General features: G+C 38.7%; 1 protein-coding gene across 2 annotated transcripts in view; it reads right to left on the bottom strand.

Moving 5' to 3' along the window:
• EMCN (endomucin) overlaps nucleotides 1–22,150 on the bottom strand; it is a 133,769-nt gene that overhangs the window by 21,637 nt on the left and 89,982 nt on the right. For both annotated transcript variants that reach the window (XM_004009670.6, XM_012179619.5), the window contains 5 exons: nucleotides 9,250–9,342; nucleotides 8,758–8,811; nucleotides 6,556–6,651; nucleotides 2,055–2,079; nucleotides 852–913 (listed from right to left, as the gene is read on the bottom strand). In XM_004009670.6, coding sequence (XP_004009719.1) covers nucleotides 852–913; nucleotides 2,055–2,079; nucleotides 6,556–6,651; nucleotides 8,758–8,811; nucleotides 9,250–9,342 — 330 coding nt within the window. The remainder of the gene's footprint in view (nucleotides 1–851; nucleotides 914–2,054; nucleotides 2,080–6,555; nucleotides 6,652–8,757; nucleotides 8,812–9,249; nucleotides 9,343–22,150) is intronic.

Here is a 22,150-nt window from a genome sequence, read left to right as displayed (position 1 = left end):
TCCAATGTTTATCATCTGATATCTTTCACTTTAACATAACATATGTATTCTGGGACTACTTTGTATAGGTTAAATTGGGGTGATTGAATATTTTAAGTGTCTTGGATATAACTTGATATTTGTTAGAGCCACCTAAATTGTTTTGTAAAACTAAAATTACTTTTTATTTATTTGTTTTGGAATATTGGAGTTTTAAATATTTGGTCTACTCAGCACAAAAAAGGAATTTGCTTTTTTTTAAAAAAATTTTTAAAAGCTAGCATCCCATTTTTCATTACTCTTGATACAAATGTAACTCATACAAATCATATCTATATTTGAAAAACTTTTTACATTTCAAACCAAATGAAATCAAAATCTAAGAAACTGGAAAAAGAAATATAAACTATATCAATAGAAAATTGTGTTTTGTCCTCATTGAGAAGCTCAATTAAAATGATGTGAAATGATATAAGATATGATTTACATTTTAATTGATGAATCCAAGTTCCAAGTGGTTATACACAGCCATTACCAAAAATATAACAAAACAACAACAATAGTTTAAAAACAAAAACCTGCGGCATGCTTAATGTTTTTTTCTGCCGCTACTGCAGGATAGAAAATGCCTCTCGTCATCACTCATTCTTTAGAATACATCTACAAGCAACCTATCAAAGTCAGATAGTCCAATATCTTATCCCAAATGGTATTTCTATGGCTCACTTTTCCTTCATAAGAGAATTTCTTTATTTCTTGGGGTTAATAATTATTTCTAAAGAAGTTATGCTTTTTTATTGTGGCAATGAACAAAATTCAAGTTAGATTTTGAAATAACCATTTTTCATCTAATCAACATATTGGGAGCTTACCAGACTCATGAGAAATTGTCTTAACAGTGAGAAGCTTCACACTCTCTTTATCGGACTGAGGTCTATTTGAAATAGAAAACATTAAGTTAACACCACAGTAATTAGTATTACATATCTGTGGAACAAAGAAAACGTTATATAAACAGAAAGACAAAGATACACATGCATATATATTTGTAGGTGTTTCTATTGCACAACTTGTGTCTCTTCATATATAGACACATACTTTTATAGCACTTTCACTTCTGGAATCAAGTCAATAAATCTGTCATTCTGTTACACTGATGATCATCAGATAAACTAAATGTCAAAACGGGTCATGTGAAATACTTGTCTCCGAGTCCATATTACACATGCCTTCATTTCTGAATTGTGAGGGGGAAGACAGAAGAGTTCCCAAACCTTTTAGACTGGTCTGAGTTCTGGGGACATTCATTTTCATGGGGTCGTGGATATTGCAGTGTAGTGTCTGAACTATTTCGACAAAAGTTCCCACCTACCCCTTCTCAGTTCAAAATAGTTTCAAACCTCAGTTCCTCTCCTTGGACTTCTCAAGAACCTATACTTTAAATTCGGAAGGCCAGGTGGTATAGGGACATTATTCTTAAAGCTCTCGACCCAGTGAATATACAAAAACACCCACAATTAAGCAGGCTACAAAGACAGGTCAACACAGAAAACACAGAATTTGGTTTTGACGTTAAAATAGTGTGTCTCTTTGCCGCCTCTTGATGGTAGCACTTGGCTGGATTGCTAAGGACTGCTTTGTTTGTTTTAATAAAGACCAAGCAGGGTAACCATTTGCTGTTAAAGTAAAGCCACTCAGAGCTCTCTCAAGGTGTAGGCACGATTTTACCTGTGAGAAGCATATTGAAAATTTCTATGGGAAATCTAGTTTAAAATCTAGATATATTTGTCTATGATTTTTTCCTCATGGTTGTATTCACTCCTCTATCTTTCTTTTCAACTTTTGATTTGCAATTTTACCACTTTATCCAAGCTTAAGAGGAATCTTCTCTTTTAGTTGTTGGGATTTCTCTTTTGAATAGAGAAAGCTCCCTGACAAATAAGTGGCCAAACCCCAGATATTGTACCTTCTACCCAAATGCTTTAAAAAACAAAAGTATGAGTAGAGGATCAATGCTTTTCCTTATGTAAACAATAGAGCTTCCAGAAAAAAAAAAATGATGCAAAGTTACTTACTGTTCATTTCCATTTTCCTGTGTGCCTAGAAGATGAGGAAATTGTTATTAGAATTGCTAATAGCTTGGCTACAAAAACCCTGAGACACCGACCACTTTCTATGCAAAAATGCTTCTAAAGCCAATTCTTAACTTTTTAATCTCTCCCCCTATTCCTTGTCCCACTGATCATTTCCTCGGAGATGGTTACCACTCATTCCTCAGTCACGGCTAATATATTCACAGTCTAGTCTCAAATAGGCCAACTCCACTGCACTCAGTTCTGGACTGATTTTAACCTTATAGTTTCATACCATAATGTAGAATATTATCCATTATCACACATTCCACAGATACCAAAAACTGTCTCCATTTATTTCAGTATCTCTGAAAATAAATTAGCCTCAAAGTCTTGAATTACATTTTTAGACCTGAGAATTGATTTTTTGGCTTTTCTTTGTACATTGCTCTTTCTGGGGACCCAAACCTCCATATCTGTTGTGAGCCACGAGGCAGGTATTGCTTCTAATTGCATCTGAAGCCCACAGATTCAGCCTTTCAAAAGTACCCTGAAAAATGTCACTGAGGCTACTAACTGCGACTAATCTTCCATCCACTTTGCCAGGCTGGTCCACAAGCATTTGGTTAGAGTGTGAACACAGGATGATTCATTTTGCATAAGACCATAGCCTCGTTGGAGCAGGAGGTGCTGGTCAAAACTTGCATTAATCTATGGCCTATTAGTCAAAATAGTTAATGGAACTGCTTAAAGTCCTTGCTTTGTTCCTGATTTTGCTGTGATTTATTCCATGGCTACTGGTTCTTATCTCTTGGATTTCCTTTCACATCTAAGATAGCTCTGGTCATCAGGATATGCCTTTGAATACCATTCTCCTGACTTTGAGCATTATTGTCTTATAAAGACCTTGATTTCCACTCAAGTTTTGGCCACTTCTATTTCTGTCACTTTGGCTAAGATACTCCAACATATGCTGTTTACCAACTAGACCTAACCTCGTCTTTCTTACCATAAGCTAAGTGTTTTAACAATATTTTACAATTCCCACTATAACTGTTACATATGATATCACCTGTAATGCTCATAGCCTTGTTACAGGATGAGCAGATATTTTCTTGTATGCTTGTTTTAATGTTTTTCCTTATAAGACTGTAATATTGGTTCACTAGCAGATAGATGCACACCAGCAGATTACTTTATGCATATGTCCCATTCTTAATAAGGTTAAAGTTCACACTATAGTCAGCATTATCCAGTTAAGTTTCAGTTCAGTTCAGTTCAGTCACTCAGTTGTGTCCAACTCTTTGCAACCCCATGAATCACAGCAGGCCAAGCTTCCCTGTCCATCACCAACTCCCGGAGTTCACCCAAACTCATGTGCATCGGTGATGCCATCCAGCCATCTCATCCTCTGTTGTCCCCTTCTCCTCCTGCCCCCAATCCTTCCTAGCATCAGGGTCTTTTCCAGTGAGTCAGCTCTTTGCATGAGGTGGCCAAAGTATTGGAGTTTCAGCTTTAGTATCAGTCCTTCCAATGAACACCCAGGACTGATCTCCTTTAGGATGGAATGGTTGAGCTTAGTTTCATACAAAAACCTCTGGTTCATGTTGGCTTCCAGAGAGTAGAGTAAGTTTACGCATTTTCTGAATTTAATAAAGTCTCACCCACATACTTGAAGAGTGATTAACTGCAGGTGTTTTATGGTGCTAATTTAATGATAAAAATGCTGTAAATTCTGTGTAGCTGACAACAATCAAATGGATTTGGCTAATTGTCCAACTGCCCAGTTTGGTTATAAACTACTGCCTGTCTTCAGAATAATTCCATAGTGGTAGGAATCTTACATGTTTTTTCCTAAATGATATGGTTTATCATCACCAACCTTTCAAATAATTTATTTACAAATCTCCCTATGCAAAGCAGCTTTTCAGTACATGGTATTTTTACAAATGCATTTGGTCCACAAATTTTTTTCCTATTCTATATACTCAGCACTCTCTGTTTTCCACTTGATTGGTTGATTTCCTGATTGGTGGTTTAGGAACTTAGAGAAATCAAACTGATTTATAAAAATGCCACTTCCCCTCTGGAAACTGAGTTGAGGAAACATATTTCAGACATTATTAAGAAGTTTATTCACTTAACTCCCAAAGGGAAAGACATTGATTTGTTTTCTTCTTATTTTCCAGCAAGAGCTAAAATGAACACTGCTGTTTTCATCTCATTACTTCCCTTTGCACTGTCATGCACAGGCGCCAAACTGTCCACACCCTGCAGGGTCAGGGATTGGCCTCAGGAACAGAATTCATTAGTGTCCTGGGGCACACTGTCCACAGGGTAAAAGAAATACCACATATATACATATGTTTATATATAAACATATATACCACAGGGTATATATGTTATAAAAATGATTGATTTTTACTTTTTTAACAGTATATGAGTGTTAGGTAGAGTTCTATTAGTGAACTATTTAGAGTTAAAGTGAGGAAAGGAAAGGTTTTATTTCACTAAAATTTAGAAGATTCAGTAAGACTCTCTCTGCTCTGTGTTACACACAATGCAACGTGAGTTATATGTAGTTTGTAACTTGGAGGGGTTGTCTGATGCTATGGACTGAAAGTTTATGTCCCCTTAACATTCATATGTTAAATCTTGATGCCCGATATGATGGTATTAGGATGCTGGGTCTTTAGAAAGTAATTAGGTCATGAGGGAAGAGTCCTCAGGAAAGGCTTAGTGCCCTTGTAAAAAAGACCCAGAGAGTTCTCTTGTCCCCTCTCCCACGTGAAGACACAGGCAGGTATAAAAACCAGGAAGAGTGTGTTCATCAGACATCAAATCTGATGGTGCCTTGATTGAACTTAACCTCCAGAACTGTGAGAAATAAATTTTTGTTGTTTAAGTCATCTAGTCTACAGCATTTTTGTTACAACAGCCTAAATAGAATTAAATGTTTGGCTTGCAGAGGAAGTAGGCTTATACAGAGGTAACTACACTATAGTGTGATGAATAATATCATTAAATTCAATAGAGTCAAAACACTCTACTCTGCTTAAAGAGGTGAGATATTAAAAAATATAGATTAAATCTGCTTTTAAGGTAAATCCTAATGAATAAGATGGAGATTAGGTACACTGTAAAAGTTAAGCAGTGGGCTGGACATTCTAGGAGAAGGAATAACATGGATGAAGCAGAATACATGGCACTCCATTATATTAATACAACCAGGAAGGTGTCTGAAATGAGAAGACAGATTAAAGTTTAAGGTAACATAGGCGAGTTCCTGGGAACTGAAAGGGGATTTAGACAAGCATCAAATGAAAAGAGCGCTCAAGTCCCTAGAACAGAAAAAAAGACTGAATAAAGATTGAAAGTAATTTGAATAAAATGGGGACTTTAGTTAATAATATATCAATTTTGGTTAATTGTGGCAATTATAGCATACTAATATAAGATTAATAATAAGGGTATTAGTATTATTAAGAAAACCCTGTAACTATCTCCACAACTTTTCTGTAAACCTAAATCTATCCTTAAGTTTAAAAGTTTATTTTAAAAAACACTTTAAAATAAAACGCAATTAGGGGAACCATAAATATTCAAGAGGCAGGGAGAAGATGAAACAGCAAAAAAGAGGAAAACAACCAGTGAAGATGTAAAAGAAGGCAGTGTCATTTTAAATGAAAGAAGCAAGACTTTTCATTGCTAATGGAGAGATTAAGGAGGATCACAAAGAATTGTGGAACTAGAATCCCTCTAAAAATGGCAACAGTGTTCAATCTGGAAGAACTAATTAAATTAGCAGAACACAACAGTCCTGGAAGACACCTTCATAGGAAGGAAGCTGTGTCTCCCAAGGGGGAAGTAAGACACAAAATACTCTTCTTGAAATTATGGGTCCCACAGGGAAATTATGGGTCCCAGTATTTCTCTTTATTCTGTTACATGGTAATGGAACAAGTCTTCCCTATAGCTAAGGCATGTCATTTTATGCCATCTTTAGTACCATACTCCCCAACCATCCACCTAGGGCTTTTTCGTTAAAAAGAATGTGCCCATATTCGATAACATCCGCCATTAGTGACAGTGTTAGTCGCTCAGTCGTGTCCGACTCTTTGTGACCCTATGGACTGTAGGCTGCCAGGCTCTTCTGTCCATTGAATTCTCCAGGCGAGAATAATGGAGTGGGTAGCCATTCCCTTCTCCAGTGGATCTTCCCAACCCAGGGATAGAACCCAGGTCTCTGGCATTGCAGGCAGATTTTTTTTTCTTACCATCTGAGCCACCAGGGAAGCCCCAACCTGCCATTAGTAGTTAATTCCTTACATTCACCAGCGCTCAATTGATTCCTACCCTTTCTCTAGTTCTGTGATCAACCAGTATAGCATTTTGTTCCTGTGTAAATTTCCTCTCTCTCACTAAGAGTTTATATTCAAGTTTAGGCTAAGCAAGCATATTCTCCTTTTAGGAAAACAAAACGAAACAAAACATGGTTACCTACCTGGGTCTGTCTTCCAGCACATTCGATACAAACCCACCAGAACGAAGACCGACAGTGTTACTACAATCAAAGCAATAACCATCGGCAAAATAAAACCTGAAAAGTATTGGAGACATTGTCAGTTAGAGTGGGCACCGAATCTCACAACACATAGATTATTACCTGAGAAAAAGCATGCATGCTTCCTTTCTTCTTTAAACATCATTCTATTAAAAACATTGCATTTTAAGCAAAAAAATATATCTGATTCATGGGTTATGCTTTAGTTGCTATTTCTGATGTACCCACTTGATGTCAGTCTTGTAGCCTTTCTGAAATAAAACTCTAACTCTAAGGAAGACTCTCTTGGTGACTGAAGGAATGAGGAAATGGGAGACTGACCACTCAGACGATGTCCCTTAGAACCAGGCCCATATGCATGCTTTATATTCTTCACTACTTTATAATGAAGCTACTGATGTATAGCTTGGATGAAGAGAGTCAAAAGCACAAACTTTTAATTAGAAGATAAAAAGTACTAGGGATACAAGGAACAACTTGCTAAATATATTAATAATTAACACTGTTGTATGTTATGTATTCACTGTTGTATGTATGAATGTTCTTTAGAAGGACTGATGCTGAAACTGAAGCTCCAATATTTTAGCCATCTGATGCGAAGAGCTGAAGTATTAGAAAAGACCCTGATGCTGGGAAAGAGTGAAGGCAGGAGGAGAAGGGGATGACAGAGGACGAGATGGTTGGATGGCATCACTAACTCAAAGAACATGAGTTTGAACAAGCTCTGAGAGATGGTGAAGGACAGGGAAGCCTGGCGTGCTGCAGTCCATGGGGTCACAAAGCGTCGGACACGACTAAGTGACTGAAAAACAACGACAACAAATGTTATATATGAAAGTTAAGAGAGTAACAAAGTCTTGAGTTCTCATCACAATTTTTTATATTTCTTTAATTTTATATCTATATGAGATGATAGATGTTTACTATTGTGATGTTTTATGATGTAAGTACAGTTTAAGCTTATACAGTGTTGTATGTCAATTGTATCTCGATAAAACTAAAAGAAAAAAAGATGTATCTCTTACTGGTTCTATTGAAAATACTCTGGTCATAAAGCTGACTTCCTAAGAAGATCACAAATATCTTTCTGTAATAATATCTTAAAATTGGAACATAATTGAATACAAAAGGATATTACAGTGTAACAACATGGTCTAAGAAATATGCGTGTATTTATGAATGTCTACTTGTGGGTATGGTGCTGCTGCAGTAGTAATTAGGGTGAGTTTTTCCTGTTCTTATTAAGAGAGGGGTAATTTGCCTTCTTTTCTGGCAGTGATTTCCCAGGTTGAAACCAGAGTGATGAAAGGAAAAAGCTGTAACAGGAATTTAAGTAGAGACACAGAAGTTACAGTTACTAGTCAGTTAGGTGTTCTCATCTACTTGAGTATGTAATGCTTATTATTTATCGGGGTTAAGAATAGCTCTCCAATTCACTGGTAGGGTGGGTTACACTTCACTGTTACGGATAAATAATTGTTTTAAGTAGGTCTTGCTGGGTTCATATTAGATCTTGCATGTGATCACTAGTGCTTCCTGAAATGAAGACGCCATGACACAGCAGCTCCATAATGCAGTGCTGACTTCTTGAATGGGATGACTTTACCTAAACCTAAGATAATCTTTCTTCATCACAGCTGCATATATATATTCATCTTATTCTTAATTTCCAAGGAAATTCATGAATATTCTCTCTATTCAGTGTTAGTACATACAGTATCTTATATTATATATATATGTGTGTGTGTATGTGTGTGTGTGTATGTGTTTGCTAAAATGGAACATTTCTTAAAAGGCTGTTTTTGACATTAAAATAAGGTTCTGTAAAGGTGAATTTTCAGTTTTATGGAGATCTCTGCCTGTGCACTTTGGCTTATTTGAGGCTAGCCCCATCAAGTCACCGTGACCTCTGGTGGTAATTGCTTGGCACTAAGGTAAGGAAAAAAAAGCTCAAAGTGTATTTATTAAAACAAGTTCAGTAGAAGAAAACTTTTGAAGCAGTTATATGGGATTATAATGGGATTGCCGGTTAAGTAAAGTTGAGAAAAGGCTGTTTATGGTTGAATCCCTTCCCTTGCTGGTGACATTCAAACTTCTGCAGAACTACTTACTGCATTGAATGAAGATATATGTGGTACTCACTGGAATAAGAGGGGCTGGTTGTAGAAGCGCTTGCATTTTTTGCATTCTCAAGACCTATGATTTTAAGAAAAAAAAAAGTCACCTTAGGTTAATGTGTGCCAGTCCTCATAAGCCTTCCCTCACCTCCCCACTCTCTATTGAGGTAGCCTCTGTGATGGATAGGTATGAAGCTTCAAGTGAAAACATTTTATCTCATTCTGAAAGAGTCCTGTGTTATGACTCGAGATTGGTAGAGAGTTAATGTATACAGTCTAAAGAGTTTGGACACAAGCACATACCCGTCAAACCATCCCCACAATCAAGGTAACAGACATAGCCATCACCTCCTAAAGTCTCCTCATGTCCCCTCCCTTTCTGAGAATGTGCAGTCTGTTTTTCTATATCAGTTATATCTCAGAAGTCTGGTTTTTTTTTCTTTTAAATTGGTGACATTTTCTTGGTGAGGAGTAGTCAAGCAAAGCAAGCTTCCACTCATGCACACAGAATTCATACCTTGAGACGGGGAGATGTTTTCTGGAGTTGTAACTGATATTGAGGATAATGTAACGGTTCTGAAAGATGATGCTTCTGGTGGTGAAGTGTTAACTGTAGGAAAACAATAAACCTAGAGTCAGAGTCAGATTATAGTATTTACTTTGCTTTCTGGATTTCTTTGAAGATTCAAAACGTTTGCGTTTCGGATGATCTGTAAAAACCGTTTATCACTGAATAATGGGATACATACAACTGTACATTAAGTCATGTGTTCCTCTTGTAACACCGGAGGTGTTAGTATTATCTCTTCAAGAACTGGCCAAAAATAAAACTTGAACAAGTGTTTCATTTTAGGCTATATCTCATATCACCTACTGTAAGAGGTGTAAGTCTCTTGAAAAGTTAAAGGTGAAAGTTAGTCACACGGTTGTGTCCGACTCTTTGCGATCCCATGAACTGAGCCCACCAGGCTCCTCCGTCTATGGAATTCTCCAAGCAAGAGTACTGGAGTGGGTTGCCATTTCCTTCTCCTGGGGATCTTCCCGACCCAGGAATCAAACCTGGTCTCCTGCATCACAGGCAGATTCTTTACCATCTGCGCTACTGCTGCTGCTGTTGCTAAGTCTGAGCTACTAGGGAAGCCTTTAGTCGTGTCCAACTCTTTGTGACCCTATGGACTGTAGCCCACCAGGTTCCCTTGTCCATGGAATTCTCTAGGCAACATACAGGATACTGGAGTAGGTTGCCCATTTCCTTCTCCAGGGTTTCTTTCTGACCGGGGAATCAAATCCCAGTCTCCTGCATTGCAGGCAGAGTGTTTACTGCCTGAGCCAACAGGGGATGGAATGCAAATCAATGCAAAAGCATTCATCACATTTTAGATATTACAACTTTGAGTGATACTGATTTTTATATTATTATTATAAATACTTAAACTGGACAGAAATGCAGTTTATAGTGTTCTTTATTGGTCAAAGAGAAAGATTGCAATGGAGGCTTTGACCGGAAGAACTGGGGAAAATTGATGGAAGATCCCTTCATTTTTATCTTGAAAGCACAGCAGTGATTTATACTTGTTTGGTTTCTCTAGAGCAACTGCTGCTTGGATGCATGTCCACTGCTCTTTTTTCCATGGAAAATGTTATTTTTAGATTGTCACTATTTGTTGGCTTAGGTGAATATCTTCCATCTTTCATCAGAATGACTCAAACAAAAAAAATAATAAATAAAAATGTATTATTCCAAATTCATAAATCTCAAAAAATTTCAAGGAAATATAGATAATTAAATGTTTTCTAAGTGTACAGCATTTATTCTCATGAATCTATAATAAAACGTAATTTGTATCTGGAAAAGATTTTGAAAAATCATTCTATTTTCCTTCAAGTATGAAGTAGTATCTTTTAATCACACCTGTTTGCCTTGTCTCTATAGTGCATTGCAAGTTCCTGGAGTGTGAGGGCCATCATTCCCACCATTTACATAAAGTTTTGACTACAGCGGGTATGCGATAAAGTATAACTGACTCCTTAGATGATGTAAGAGTCATCTCTTATACCCCTTAGGAATATGAAGGTCATGTACAAGTACATAAAAGAAATAGATGTTGCCTGTGACTGCCTGGGATCTTTCTCTCTTTGCCACCCACAGCCCAGCACGCACCGCATGCTTATGCGTTTCTGACATCCGTGGGGGAAGAAAAATGTTAAGAGTCTGTACAGTTCTTTCTATGCAAGAGATCTGTGGGAGGAAGCTAGATATATGCCCATAAGAACAAAGAAAAATGTCAGGCTATGCACTGAGCAGGCAGAAAAAGGAATTTTAAAGATAAGAGTAGGAACTAGCTGAAAGCTTGGTACTTAGCTGCTTTTACCAGTGTCAAGTGTTCTAGTAAAGATGAATGCTCTTTCGGTTGTGTTGGTAGAGAATAAGATAGCTGATTAAATAACCAAAGGCATTAATCCTCCTGGGATTTCCCAAGGGTTAATTTTCAACACTCCACATTCTACCTTATTATCTTCTCATAGGCAGGCTAAGTGGTGGCTACACTTCTGAGTATAATCTATCTGGATCAGATGAAACTCTAAGCTTTTCTACTTAAAATGTATTGACTATCCAGTGCTGTTATTGCTAATGATCCACAGGTGGGCAACAGGATTAACCCCTTTTAAAAAAATATTTATTTGGCACATGGCACAGGGGCTCAGTAGTTGCCCCACTCTGTGGCATGTGGGATTTTAGTTGGCAAACCAGGGATTAAACCTGAATCCCATGCATTGGAAGGCAGATTCATAACCACTAGACCAACACAGAAGTCCCTAGAATTAATTATTTTTTAAAGGGGATATGGCTCCTTGAATAAATATTTAATTTTTTTCTTATAATGACTACCTGTAGTTAAAAAATCAACACACACACACACATACACACACACTTCACCTCTGTTACATTGAATGCCTTCTTGTGTTTTCTAAACTCTTTTACTTCATTTTAAAAAATATTAGTCATGACCCACTTAAAGGGAATTAACTTATAATTTGAGAAACCCCGTCCATTAGCATGAACACACTGATAAAATGACAGGTCTTGGCTGAATTCATAAATTGTCAGTTTAATGTGATTCTTTCTGCAATTAGCATGGAGGGAGCCATGATACATGCAGAGCTGATGACTTCTGAGGATCTCATTGAGACTCCTATTATCCCACGTTACTCCTAAAGCATTATTAGCAGAGGAGGTACAAGAGAGGTGCTATGGATGGCTGAGAGCACGATTCTGAACTGGGCCCCTGACTCAGATGTGACTTGAGCACTTACTTGCTGTGGAATCTTAGGCAAGGCACTTCAACTCTGTGTCTGAGTTTCCACATCTAAAAAGTTGTTTAGGGCAGACATCCTGGAATGTGAAGTCAAGTGGGCCTTAGAAAGCATCACTACGAACAAAGCTAGTGGAGGTGATGGAATTCCAGTTGAGCTATTTCAAATCCTGGAAGATTATGCTGTGAAAGTGCTGCACTCAATATGCCAGCAAATTTGGAAAACTCAACAGTGGCCACAGGACTGGCAAAGGTCAGTTTTCATTCCAATCCCAAAGAAAGGCAATGCCAAAGAATCCTCAAACACAATAGCATTCATCTCACACGCTAGTAAAGTAAAGCTCAAAATTCTCCAAGCCAGGCAGGCTTCAGCCATAGGTGAACCGTGAACTTCCAGATGTTCAAGCTGGTTTTAAAAAAGGCAGAGGAATCAGAGATCAAATTTCTAACATCCACTGGATTATGGAAAAAGCAAGAGAGTTCCAGAAAAACATCTATTTCTGCTTTATTGACTATGCCAAAGCCTTTGACTGTGTGGATCACAATAAACTGTGGAAAATTCTGAAAGAGATGGGAATCCCAGACTACCTGACCTGCCTCTTAAGAAACATCTATGCAGGTCAGGAAGCAACAGTTAGAACTGGACATGGAACAACAGACTGGTTCCAAATAGGGAAAGGAGTACACGTCAAGGCTGTATATTGTCACCCTGCTTATTTAACTTATATGCAGAGTACATCATGAGAAACACTGGGCTGGAAGAAGCACAAGCTAGAATCAAGATTGCCGGGAGAAATATCAATAACCCCAGATAAGCAGATGACACCACCCTTATGGCAGAAAGTGAAGAGGAACTAAAAAGCCTCTTGGTGAAAATGAAAGAGGAGAGTGAAAAAGTTGGCTTAAAGTTCAACATTCAGAAAACAAAGATCATCCGGTCCCATCACTTTATGGGAAATAGATGGGGAAACAGTGGAAACAGTGTCAGACTTTATTTTTGGGGGCTCCAAAATCACTGCAGATCGTGACTGCAGCCATGAAATTAAAAGATGCTTACTCCTTGGAAGGAAAGTTATGACCAACCTAGATAGTATATTCAAAAGCAGAGACATTATTTTGCCAACAAAGGTCCGTCTAGTCAAGGCTATGGTTTTTCCAGCGGTCATGTATGGATGTGAGAGTTAGACTGTGAAGAAGGCTGAGCACTGAAGAATTGATGCTTTTGAACTGTGGTGTTGGAGAAGACTCTTGAGAGTCCCTTGGACTGCAAGGAGATCCAATCAGTCGATTCTAAAGGAGATCAGTCTTTGGTTTTCTTAGGAAGGACTGATACTAAAGCTGAAACTCCAATACTTTGGCCACCTCATGCAAAGAGTGAACTCATTGGAAAAGTCTCTGATGCTGGGAGGGATTAGGGGCAGGAGGAGAAGGGGATGAAAGAGGATGAGATGGCTGGATGGCATCACTGACTCGATGGACATGAGTTTGAGTGAATTCCGGGAGATGGTGATGGACAGGGAGGCCTGGTGTGCTGCGATTCATGGAGTCACAAAGAGTTGGACACGACTGAGTAGCAACTGAACTGACTGAAGTGAAAAAATATAAAGTTTAAAAATACATGTACTCTAATCTTGCATTTGATAAAATATCAGTATTAGTAATAAATGTTACCAAAGAATCTAAAAATATTCAAGAAGATATATTAAATTGTTAAAAATTATTCTGAGAATAATAGATAACATTTATGGAGTATTTTAACTGTCTACAATATTATATAATTCTCTAAAGCTAGATTATTTTAAAAATATTTACTCTGAGCATGTGCTATTTCTGTGATCAGAAAAATTAATAATAAAACTGGATTTCAAAATAAAAACATTGTGATTATAATTTTTATTCATCATAATGTGAAAATTAATTGAATAAAAATAAATTATTAAAATTCTTTAGAAGTGTTGATACTAATATGTTTATTATATATCTAATTAATATCGAAGTGTAAGATACATGTTAGTTTATATTATATTAATATATTCGTTTATGAAAGTGAAAGTGTTAATTACTCAGTGGTGTCTGACTCTTTGCAACCCCATGGATTATAGCCAATCAGTCTCCTTTGTCCATGGAATTCTCCAGGCAAGAATACTGGAGGGGGTTACCATTCTCTTCTCCAGGGTATCTTCCTGACCCAGGGATCAAACATGGGGTTCTCCATTAGCAGGCAGATTCTTTACCATCTGAGCCACCAGGGAAGCCCATATTATTTTATAACAGTATAATAATATAATATTTATAGTATAAGTACAATTGTTATATTGTGATTAGGCACCTAGAGAGTTGTGTCTTTCAACCAAAGTCAATTTATCTAATTTTCTCAGATTTTCTAAGTATAAAGGTATGCGACTCTGCAGACACTTGTGTGTGGTGCTCTTAGATGATATAAATTTGCTCTTAGACATTTACTTTTGTTGACTGTATTCAATATCAAATTATTGATATGTTATGACTTAAATTTAGTTTGCAAACTTCAAGCTAGAACTTGGAGCAGGCTGTTTGAGGCAGAGACCCTTGGAACAAACTATGTTGTAACAGAGACCTGCAGAGTCAAGTCTATTGTAATAATGCATATCCAAATTTACCCTATTGGCATCTGATAGTGGTACACATTTGGCTCTTGCCAGGTGGCACTAGTGGTAAAGAACCAGTCTGACAATGCAGGAGAGAAAGAGATGCAGGTTCACTCCCCTGGGTTGGGAAGCTCCTCTGAAGGACAGCACGGCAATTCACGCCAGTATTCTTGTCTGGAGAATCCCATGGTCAGAGGAGCGTGGCGGGCTACAGTCCATATGGTTGCAAAGAGCTGGACACAACTGAAGCGACTTATTAGATAAATTATGGAAAGCTTTTAAGACAGAAGATCTTATTGATGTACCAGGGCACTCTGGTGACTATGAGAATGCGTGTCATCAAAGGTGAACAACCGATAGTGTAAATTTTGACTGAGGATCTCCACTTGCTCTCTGAATTCCATCCTTGTGTTTTTACTGGTTTCATACTTCCTGCAGGCAGCTCCCAGCCAATGATTGAGCCTGGCAAGGATACGAAAGCAGTCCTCCCCCTGGGACCTGTGGACGTCTCTGAGGAGGGACTTGAGCTGGAGGAGTCCCTCATGGCTTTCTTGAACTTTTGATTTTAGTTAAGTAATGATACATATTGGCAATGGCACCCCACTCCAGTACTCTTGCCTGGAAAATCCCATGGACTGAGGAGCCTGGTAGGCTATAGTCCATGAGGTCGCTAAGAGTCAGACATGACTGAGCAACTTCACTTTCACTTTTCACTTTCATGCATTGGAGAAGGAAATGGCAATCCACTCCAATGTTCTTGCCTGGAGAATCCCAGGGACGGAGGAGCCTGGTAGGAGGCAGTCTATGGGGTTGCACAGAGTCGGACACGACTGAAGCAACTTAGCAGCAGCAATGATGTATAGCATAAGATGAATAAAAATAAGAAATTAAAGCAATGGCAAATGGAAGAAACAATAAGCTCCTTCTAAGAGTTAATATCAAGCATCAATACGGTTGCTGATGTTGGCTGTAATAATTGATTCTGAGCATCCTGACATTTAGGGAAGGAGAGCATGGTTTACTCTAGGCTTTTGTTATCACAGTGGAATATGATCTATTATATAAGTAAGTGGCACATCAGCAGTTCAGTCAATAAATGCTATGAGTATAGTTGGTCCCACCCTGTGCTTTGAGAGGCAATATGCTGATAGGATCCCTGAGGTCACTTTTATTTTTTTAATGTTTTTCCTCTAATTTCATTTATTTATGTTGACATATATTTAACTCACAATGTTGTCTTAGTCTCAAGTATACAGCATGGTGATTCAGTCATACACACACACATACAAATATTATATATTCTTTTTCAGATTCTTTCCTATTATAGGTCATTACAAGATATTGTGTATAGTTCCCTGTGCTACACAGTAGGTCTTTGTTGTTTACCTATTTTATATATAGTACTGTCCAACCAGTCCATTCTGAATGAGATCAGCCCTGGGATTTCTTTGGAAGGAAGGATGCTAAAGCTGAAACTGCAGTACTTTGGCCACCTCATGCAAAGAGTTGACTCATTGGAAAAGACTCTGATGCTGGGAGGGATTGGGGGCAGGAGGAGATGGGGACGACTGAGGATGAGATGGCTGGATGGCATCACTGACTCAATGGACGTGAGTCTGTGTGAACTCCAGGAATTGGCGATGGACAGGGAGGCCTGGCGTGCTGCGATTCATGGGGTCGCAAAGAGTTGGACACAACTGAGCGACTGAACTGAACTGAACTGAACTGAGTGTGCACATGTTAATCCCAAATTTCTAACTTACCTCTCCCCACACCCTTCATTAGTCCCTTTGGTAACCATAGGCTTGCTTCCTATATCTGTGACTCTACTGTTCTGCAGATAATTTCTTTGTATGGTGGTTTTTTTTTTTTTTTAGATTCTACATATACATCATACCATATGATATTTGTCTCTTTCTATCTGACTTACTTCACATAATATGATAATCCTTAGGCCCATCCATGTTGTGGCAAATGACGTTATTTCATTTGTTTATATCGTTGAGTAATATTCTATTGTATATACAGCACATCTTCTGGAGCAAGCACTTCTTATACTGAAGAGCCTGACTTACTTTAAAAGAATAAAAACGTAAGCAAAGCTAAGATTTTTAGAGATGGGAAATGTCTCTGCAACTATATCATTAATTAGCATTTTAATAAGTTAGGATTTTGATGCCAAGAGTAGTAAGTAAAATTGGTGTGTGGATCTAGAGCCAGACATCCTGGAATGTGAAGTCAAGTGGGCCTTAGAAAGCATCGCTATGAATAAAGCTAGTGGAGGTGATGGAATTCCAGTTGAGCTGTTTCAAATCCTGAAAGATGATGCTGTGAAAGTGCTGCACTCAATATGCCAGCACATTTGGAAAGCTCAGCAGTGGCCACAGGACTGGAAAAGGTCAGTTTTCATTCCAATCCCAAAGAATGGCAATGCCAAAGAATGCTCAAACTACCGCACAATTGCACTCATCTCACATGCTAGTAAAGTAATGCTCAAAATTCTCCTAGCCAGGCTTCAGCAATACATGAATTGTGAACTCCCTGATGTTCAAGCTGGGTTTAGAAAAGGCAGAAGAACCAGAGATTAAATTGTCAACATCCGCTGGATCATGGAAAAAGCAAGAAATTTCCAGAAAAACATCTATTTCTGCTTTATTGACTAGGCCAAAGCCTTTGACTGTTTGGATCACAATAAACTGTGGAAAATTCTGAGAGAGATGGAATACCAGACCACCTAACCTGCTTCTTGAGAAATCTGTATGCAGGTCAGGAAGCAACAGCTAGAACTGGACATGGAACAACAGACTGGTTCCAAACAGTAAAAGGAGTAGGTCAAGGCTGTATATTGTCACCCTGTTTATTTAACTTCTATGCAGAGTACATCATGAGAAATGCTGGACTGGAAGAAATACAAGCTGGAATCAACATTGCCAGGAGAAATATCAATAACCTCAGACATGCAGATGACACCACCCTTATGGCAGAAAGTGAAGAGGAGCTAAAAAGACTCTTGATGAAAGTGAAAGAGGAGAGTGAAAAAGTTGGCTTAAAGCTCAACATTCAGAAAACGAAAATCATGGCATCCGGTCCCATCACTTCATGGGAAAGAGATGGGGAAACAGTAGAAACAGTGTCAGACTTTATTTTTTGGGGTTCCAAAATCACTGCAGATGGTGACTGCAGCCATGAAATTAAAAGACTCTTACTCCTTGGAAGAAAGGTTATGACCAACCTAGATAGTATTTTCAAAAGCAGAGACATTACTTTGCCGACTAAGGTCCATATAGTCCATATGGTTTTTCCTGTGGTTATGTATGGATGTGAGAGTTGGACTGTGAAGAAGGCTGAGCACCAAAGAATTGATGCTTTTGAACTGTGGTGTTGGAGAAGACTCTTGAGAGTCCCTTGGACTGCAAGGAGATCCAACCGGTCCATTGTGAAGGAGATCAACCCTGGGATTTCTTTGGAAGGAATGATGCTAAAGCTGAAGCTCCAGTACTTTGGCCACCTCATGAGAAGAGTTGACTCATTGGAAAAGACTCTGATGCTGGGAGGGATTGGGGGCAAGAGGAGAAGGGGATGACAGAGGATGAGATGGCTGGATGGCATCAAGGACTCGATGGACGTGAGTCTGAGTGAACTCTGGGAGATGATGAAGAACAGGGAGGCCTGGCGTGCTGCGATTCATGGGGTCACAAAGAGTCTGACATGACTGAGCGGCTGAACTGAACTGAACTGAACTATGTTAAATTCTGATATCAGAGTTAAACTATCTTCACAAAATACAGATTTCCTCTATTCCTCTATACTTGATTCTCTGAAATTATGTTACTTTTGTAGTCAGCTATTCCTTTACCTGCATATCCTGTATGTAATTTTCAGAAGTAACTCTTTCCCTCAACCCCAAGGTGACTTTTAGCTTTAAGACTTTAGAGTCTTCATTTATTGACTGAACTGCTGATGTGCCACTTACTTATATAATAGATCATATTCCACTGTGATAACAAAAGCCTAGAGTAAACCATGCTCTCCTTCCCTAAATAGATCTGATAAACAGAGTGCCTGACGAACTATGGATGGAGGTTTGTGACATTGTACAGGAGACAGGGATCAAGACCATCCCCAAGAAAATGAAGTGCAAAAAAGAAAAATGGCTGTCTGAGAAGGCCTTACAAATAGCTGTGAAAAGAAGGGAAGTGAAAAGCAAAGGAGAAAAGTAAAGACATACCCACTTGAATGCAGAGTTCCAGAGAAGAGCAAGGAGAGATAAAAAAGCCTTCCTCAGTGATCAGTGCAAAGAAATAGAGGAAAACAATAGAATGGGAAAGACCAGACATCTCTTCAAGAAAATTAGAGATACCAAGGGAACAATTCATACAAAGATGGGCTCAATAAAGACAGAAATGGTATGGACTTAACAGAAGCAGAAGATATTAAGAAGAGGTGGCAAGAATACACAGAAGAACTGTACGAAAAAGATCTTCATGACCCAGATGATCACAATGGTGTGATCACTCACCTAGAGCCAGACACCCTGGATTGTGAAGTCAAGTGGGCCTGAGGAAGCATCATTATGAACAAAACTAGTGGAGGTGACGGAATTATAGTGGCACTATTTCAAATCCTGAAAGATGATGCTGTGAAAGTGCAGCACTCAATATGCCAGCAAATTTGGAAAACTCAGCAGTGGCCACAGCACTGGAAAAGGTCAGTTTTCATTCCAATCCCAAAGAAAGGCAATGCCAAAGAATGCTCAAACTACTGCACAATTGCACTCATTTCACATGCTAGCAAAGTAATGCTCAAAATTTTCTAGCCAGGCTTCAACAGTATGTGAACCATGAAATTCCAGATGTTCTAGCTGGTTTTAGAAAAGGCAGAGGAACCATAGATCAAATTGCCAACATCCGTTGAATCACTGAAAAAACAAGAGAGTTCCAAAAAATATTTACTTCTGCTTTACTGACTATGCCAAAGCCTTTGACTGTGTGGATCACAACAAACTGTGGAATATTCTCCAAGAGATGGAAATAACAGACCACCTGGCTTGCCTCTTGAGAAACCTGCATGCAGGTCAGGAAGCAACAGTTAGAACTGGACATGGAACAACAGACCTGTTCCAAATCAGTAAAGGAGTACGTCACGGCTGTATATTGTCACCCTGCTTATTTAACTCACATGCAGAGTACATCATGAGAAATGCTGGGCTGGATGATCACAAGCTGGAATCAAGATTGCCTGTAGAAATATCAATAACCTCAGATACACAGATGACACCACCCTTATGACAGAAAGTGAAGAACTAAAGAGAGTCTAGATGAAAGTTAAAGAGGAGAGTGAAAAGATTGGGTTAAAGCTCAACATTCAGAAAACTAAGATCATGGCATCTGGTCCCATCACTTCATGGCAAATAGATGGGGAAACAATGGAACAGTGACAGACTATTTTGGGGGACTTCAACACCACTGCAGATGATGACTGCAGCCATGAAATTAAAAAGATGCTTGCTCCTTGGAAGAAAAGCTATGACCAACCTAGACAGCATATTATAAAGCAGAGACATTACTTTGCCAACAAAAGTCCATCTAGTCAATGCTACGGTTTGTCCAGTAGTGATGCATGGATGTGAGAGTTGGACTATAAAGCTGAGCACCACAGAATTGATGCTTTTGACCTGTGGTGTTGGAGAAGACTCTTGAGAGTCCCTTGGACTGGAAGGAGATCCAACCTGTCCGTCCTAAAGGAAATCAGTCCTGAATATTCACTGGAAGGAAGGACTGATGTTGAAACTGAACCTCAATAATTTGGCCACCTAATGTGAAGAACTGACTCATTTTAAAAGACTCCAATGCTGGGAAAAATTGAAGGCAGGAGGAGAAGTGGACAACTAAGGATGAGATGGTTGGATGGCATCACCGACTCAATGGACATGAGTTTGAGGAAGCTCTGGGAGTTGGTGATGGACAGGGAAGCCTGGCGTGCTGCAGTCCATGGGGTCACAAAAAGTCGGACACAACTGAGCGACTGAACTGAACTGAACAGAATTGATGGGACACTATGTGCCATGCATTGCTCTAAGGCCTTCATACTCACTACTGTATTAATAATATTATCATTTCATATAATGGAAGTTAAAGCCCAGAGAGCTTAAATAATTTGCCCAAAGTCACACAGAGCCAGGGTTTGAATGTAGACTCTAGACTCTGGTCTGTCAACCACGACTCTATGCTGCCTAAGCTGCTGCCGCTCAGTAACAATGAGTTATAAGCGCATCTTTATTTTTACTACATGAAATATCACCTATTTCAATTTATTCTCCAGTCAAGAGGTTTCTTTATACCAAGAGAAACTAAACCTCTCTTTCTTCAGTGGCCAGACCAGACTCTGCACAAACATACAAGGAGACAGAGAGAATTCTTCCTGATGTATTAAAAGAGAGCACATAGTAGAGTTTACTGGAGGAGCTCACATCCTTAGCAATATTGTTGAAATGTGTTGGTTCTTTGAGTGAGTTGAGATTGAGGTTTTTGTTTGCTTGTTTGTTTTTCAGCTGCGCTGGGTTTTCCTTGCTGCTCTCAGACTTCCTCTAGTTGCGGTGAGAGGAGGATAATCTTTGTTGTGATGCAGAGGCTTCTGATAGAGGTGGCTTCTGATAGAGGTGGCTTCTGATAGAGGTGGCTTCTCTTGTTGTGGAGCCCAGGCTCCAGGTGTAGGCTTCCCGAGTCGTGGCTCATGGGCTCCAGAGCTCAGGCTCAGTGGTTGTGGCATATGGGATTTAGTTCCTTCATAGTATGAGGAATCTTCCAGGACCAGGGATCAAACCTGTGCCCTTGCTATGTCAAGTGGGTTCTTATTCACTGCGCCACAAGGGAAGTCCAAGATTGTGAGTTTTTATGACCGTTCAGTGTAGACTACAGAGTCTCAAGAACAGGGTTGAGCACTTCTCAGAGACTTATCAGATCCTTGAGCCAGAGGAGAAACCACTTAGCCATACCTAGATTTATAGGTTCATATAATTTCCCAAGTGGAAGCTTATGCCAGGCCCAAAGCTAATTTCTATTTCTCATTCCATAACTGAGTTATTTTCTTCTCAACTAATTTTTAAACATTACAAAATTTCCAAGTTACTAAAACAACTCAGAATATTATTTGCTATGGCTATATTTCTAGTTTGAGTACATTCTAACTGAACAATAGTATCAAGATTCTATCATTCAAAGTTAGAATATTCAGGTAAGTAATCATCTGTATAAAATAGTTCGTGTTTCACATTATATGAATTTGCCAGTAACCAACTCCAGGCATTGCATAAGATGTCAAGTACAATGAATGAACCACGACAGAGAATCCTCCTTTCCAAAGGCCAGTAGTCAGTTTTGATGGCAGTTGTCCGTACTAGCTTCTGATTTTCAATAAAAAAGTTAATGTCTAAAAAACAACTGAGGTCCTGAAACACAGTTGAGAAACTAAAGATGTG

Source organism: Ovis aries, chromosome 6, assembly GCF_016772045.2.
Source record: "Ovis aries strain OAR_USU_Benz2616 breed Rambouillet chromosome 6, ARS-UI_Ramb_v3.0, whole genome shotgun sequence".
In the NCBI taxonomy this organism is placed as follows: Eukaryota; Metazoa; Chordata; class Mammalia; order Artiodactyla; family Bovidae; genus Ovis; species Ovis aries.
The sequence above is the reverse complement of the archived record's forward strand: the minus strand, read 5'-3'. Positions and strand labels throughout refer to the sequence as shown.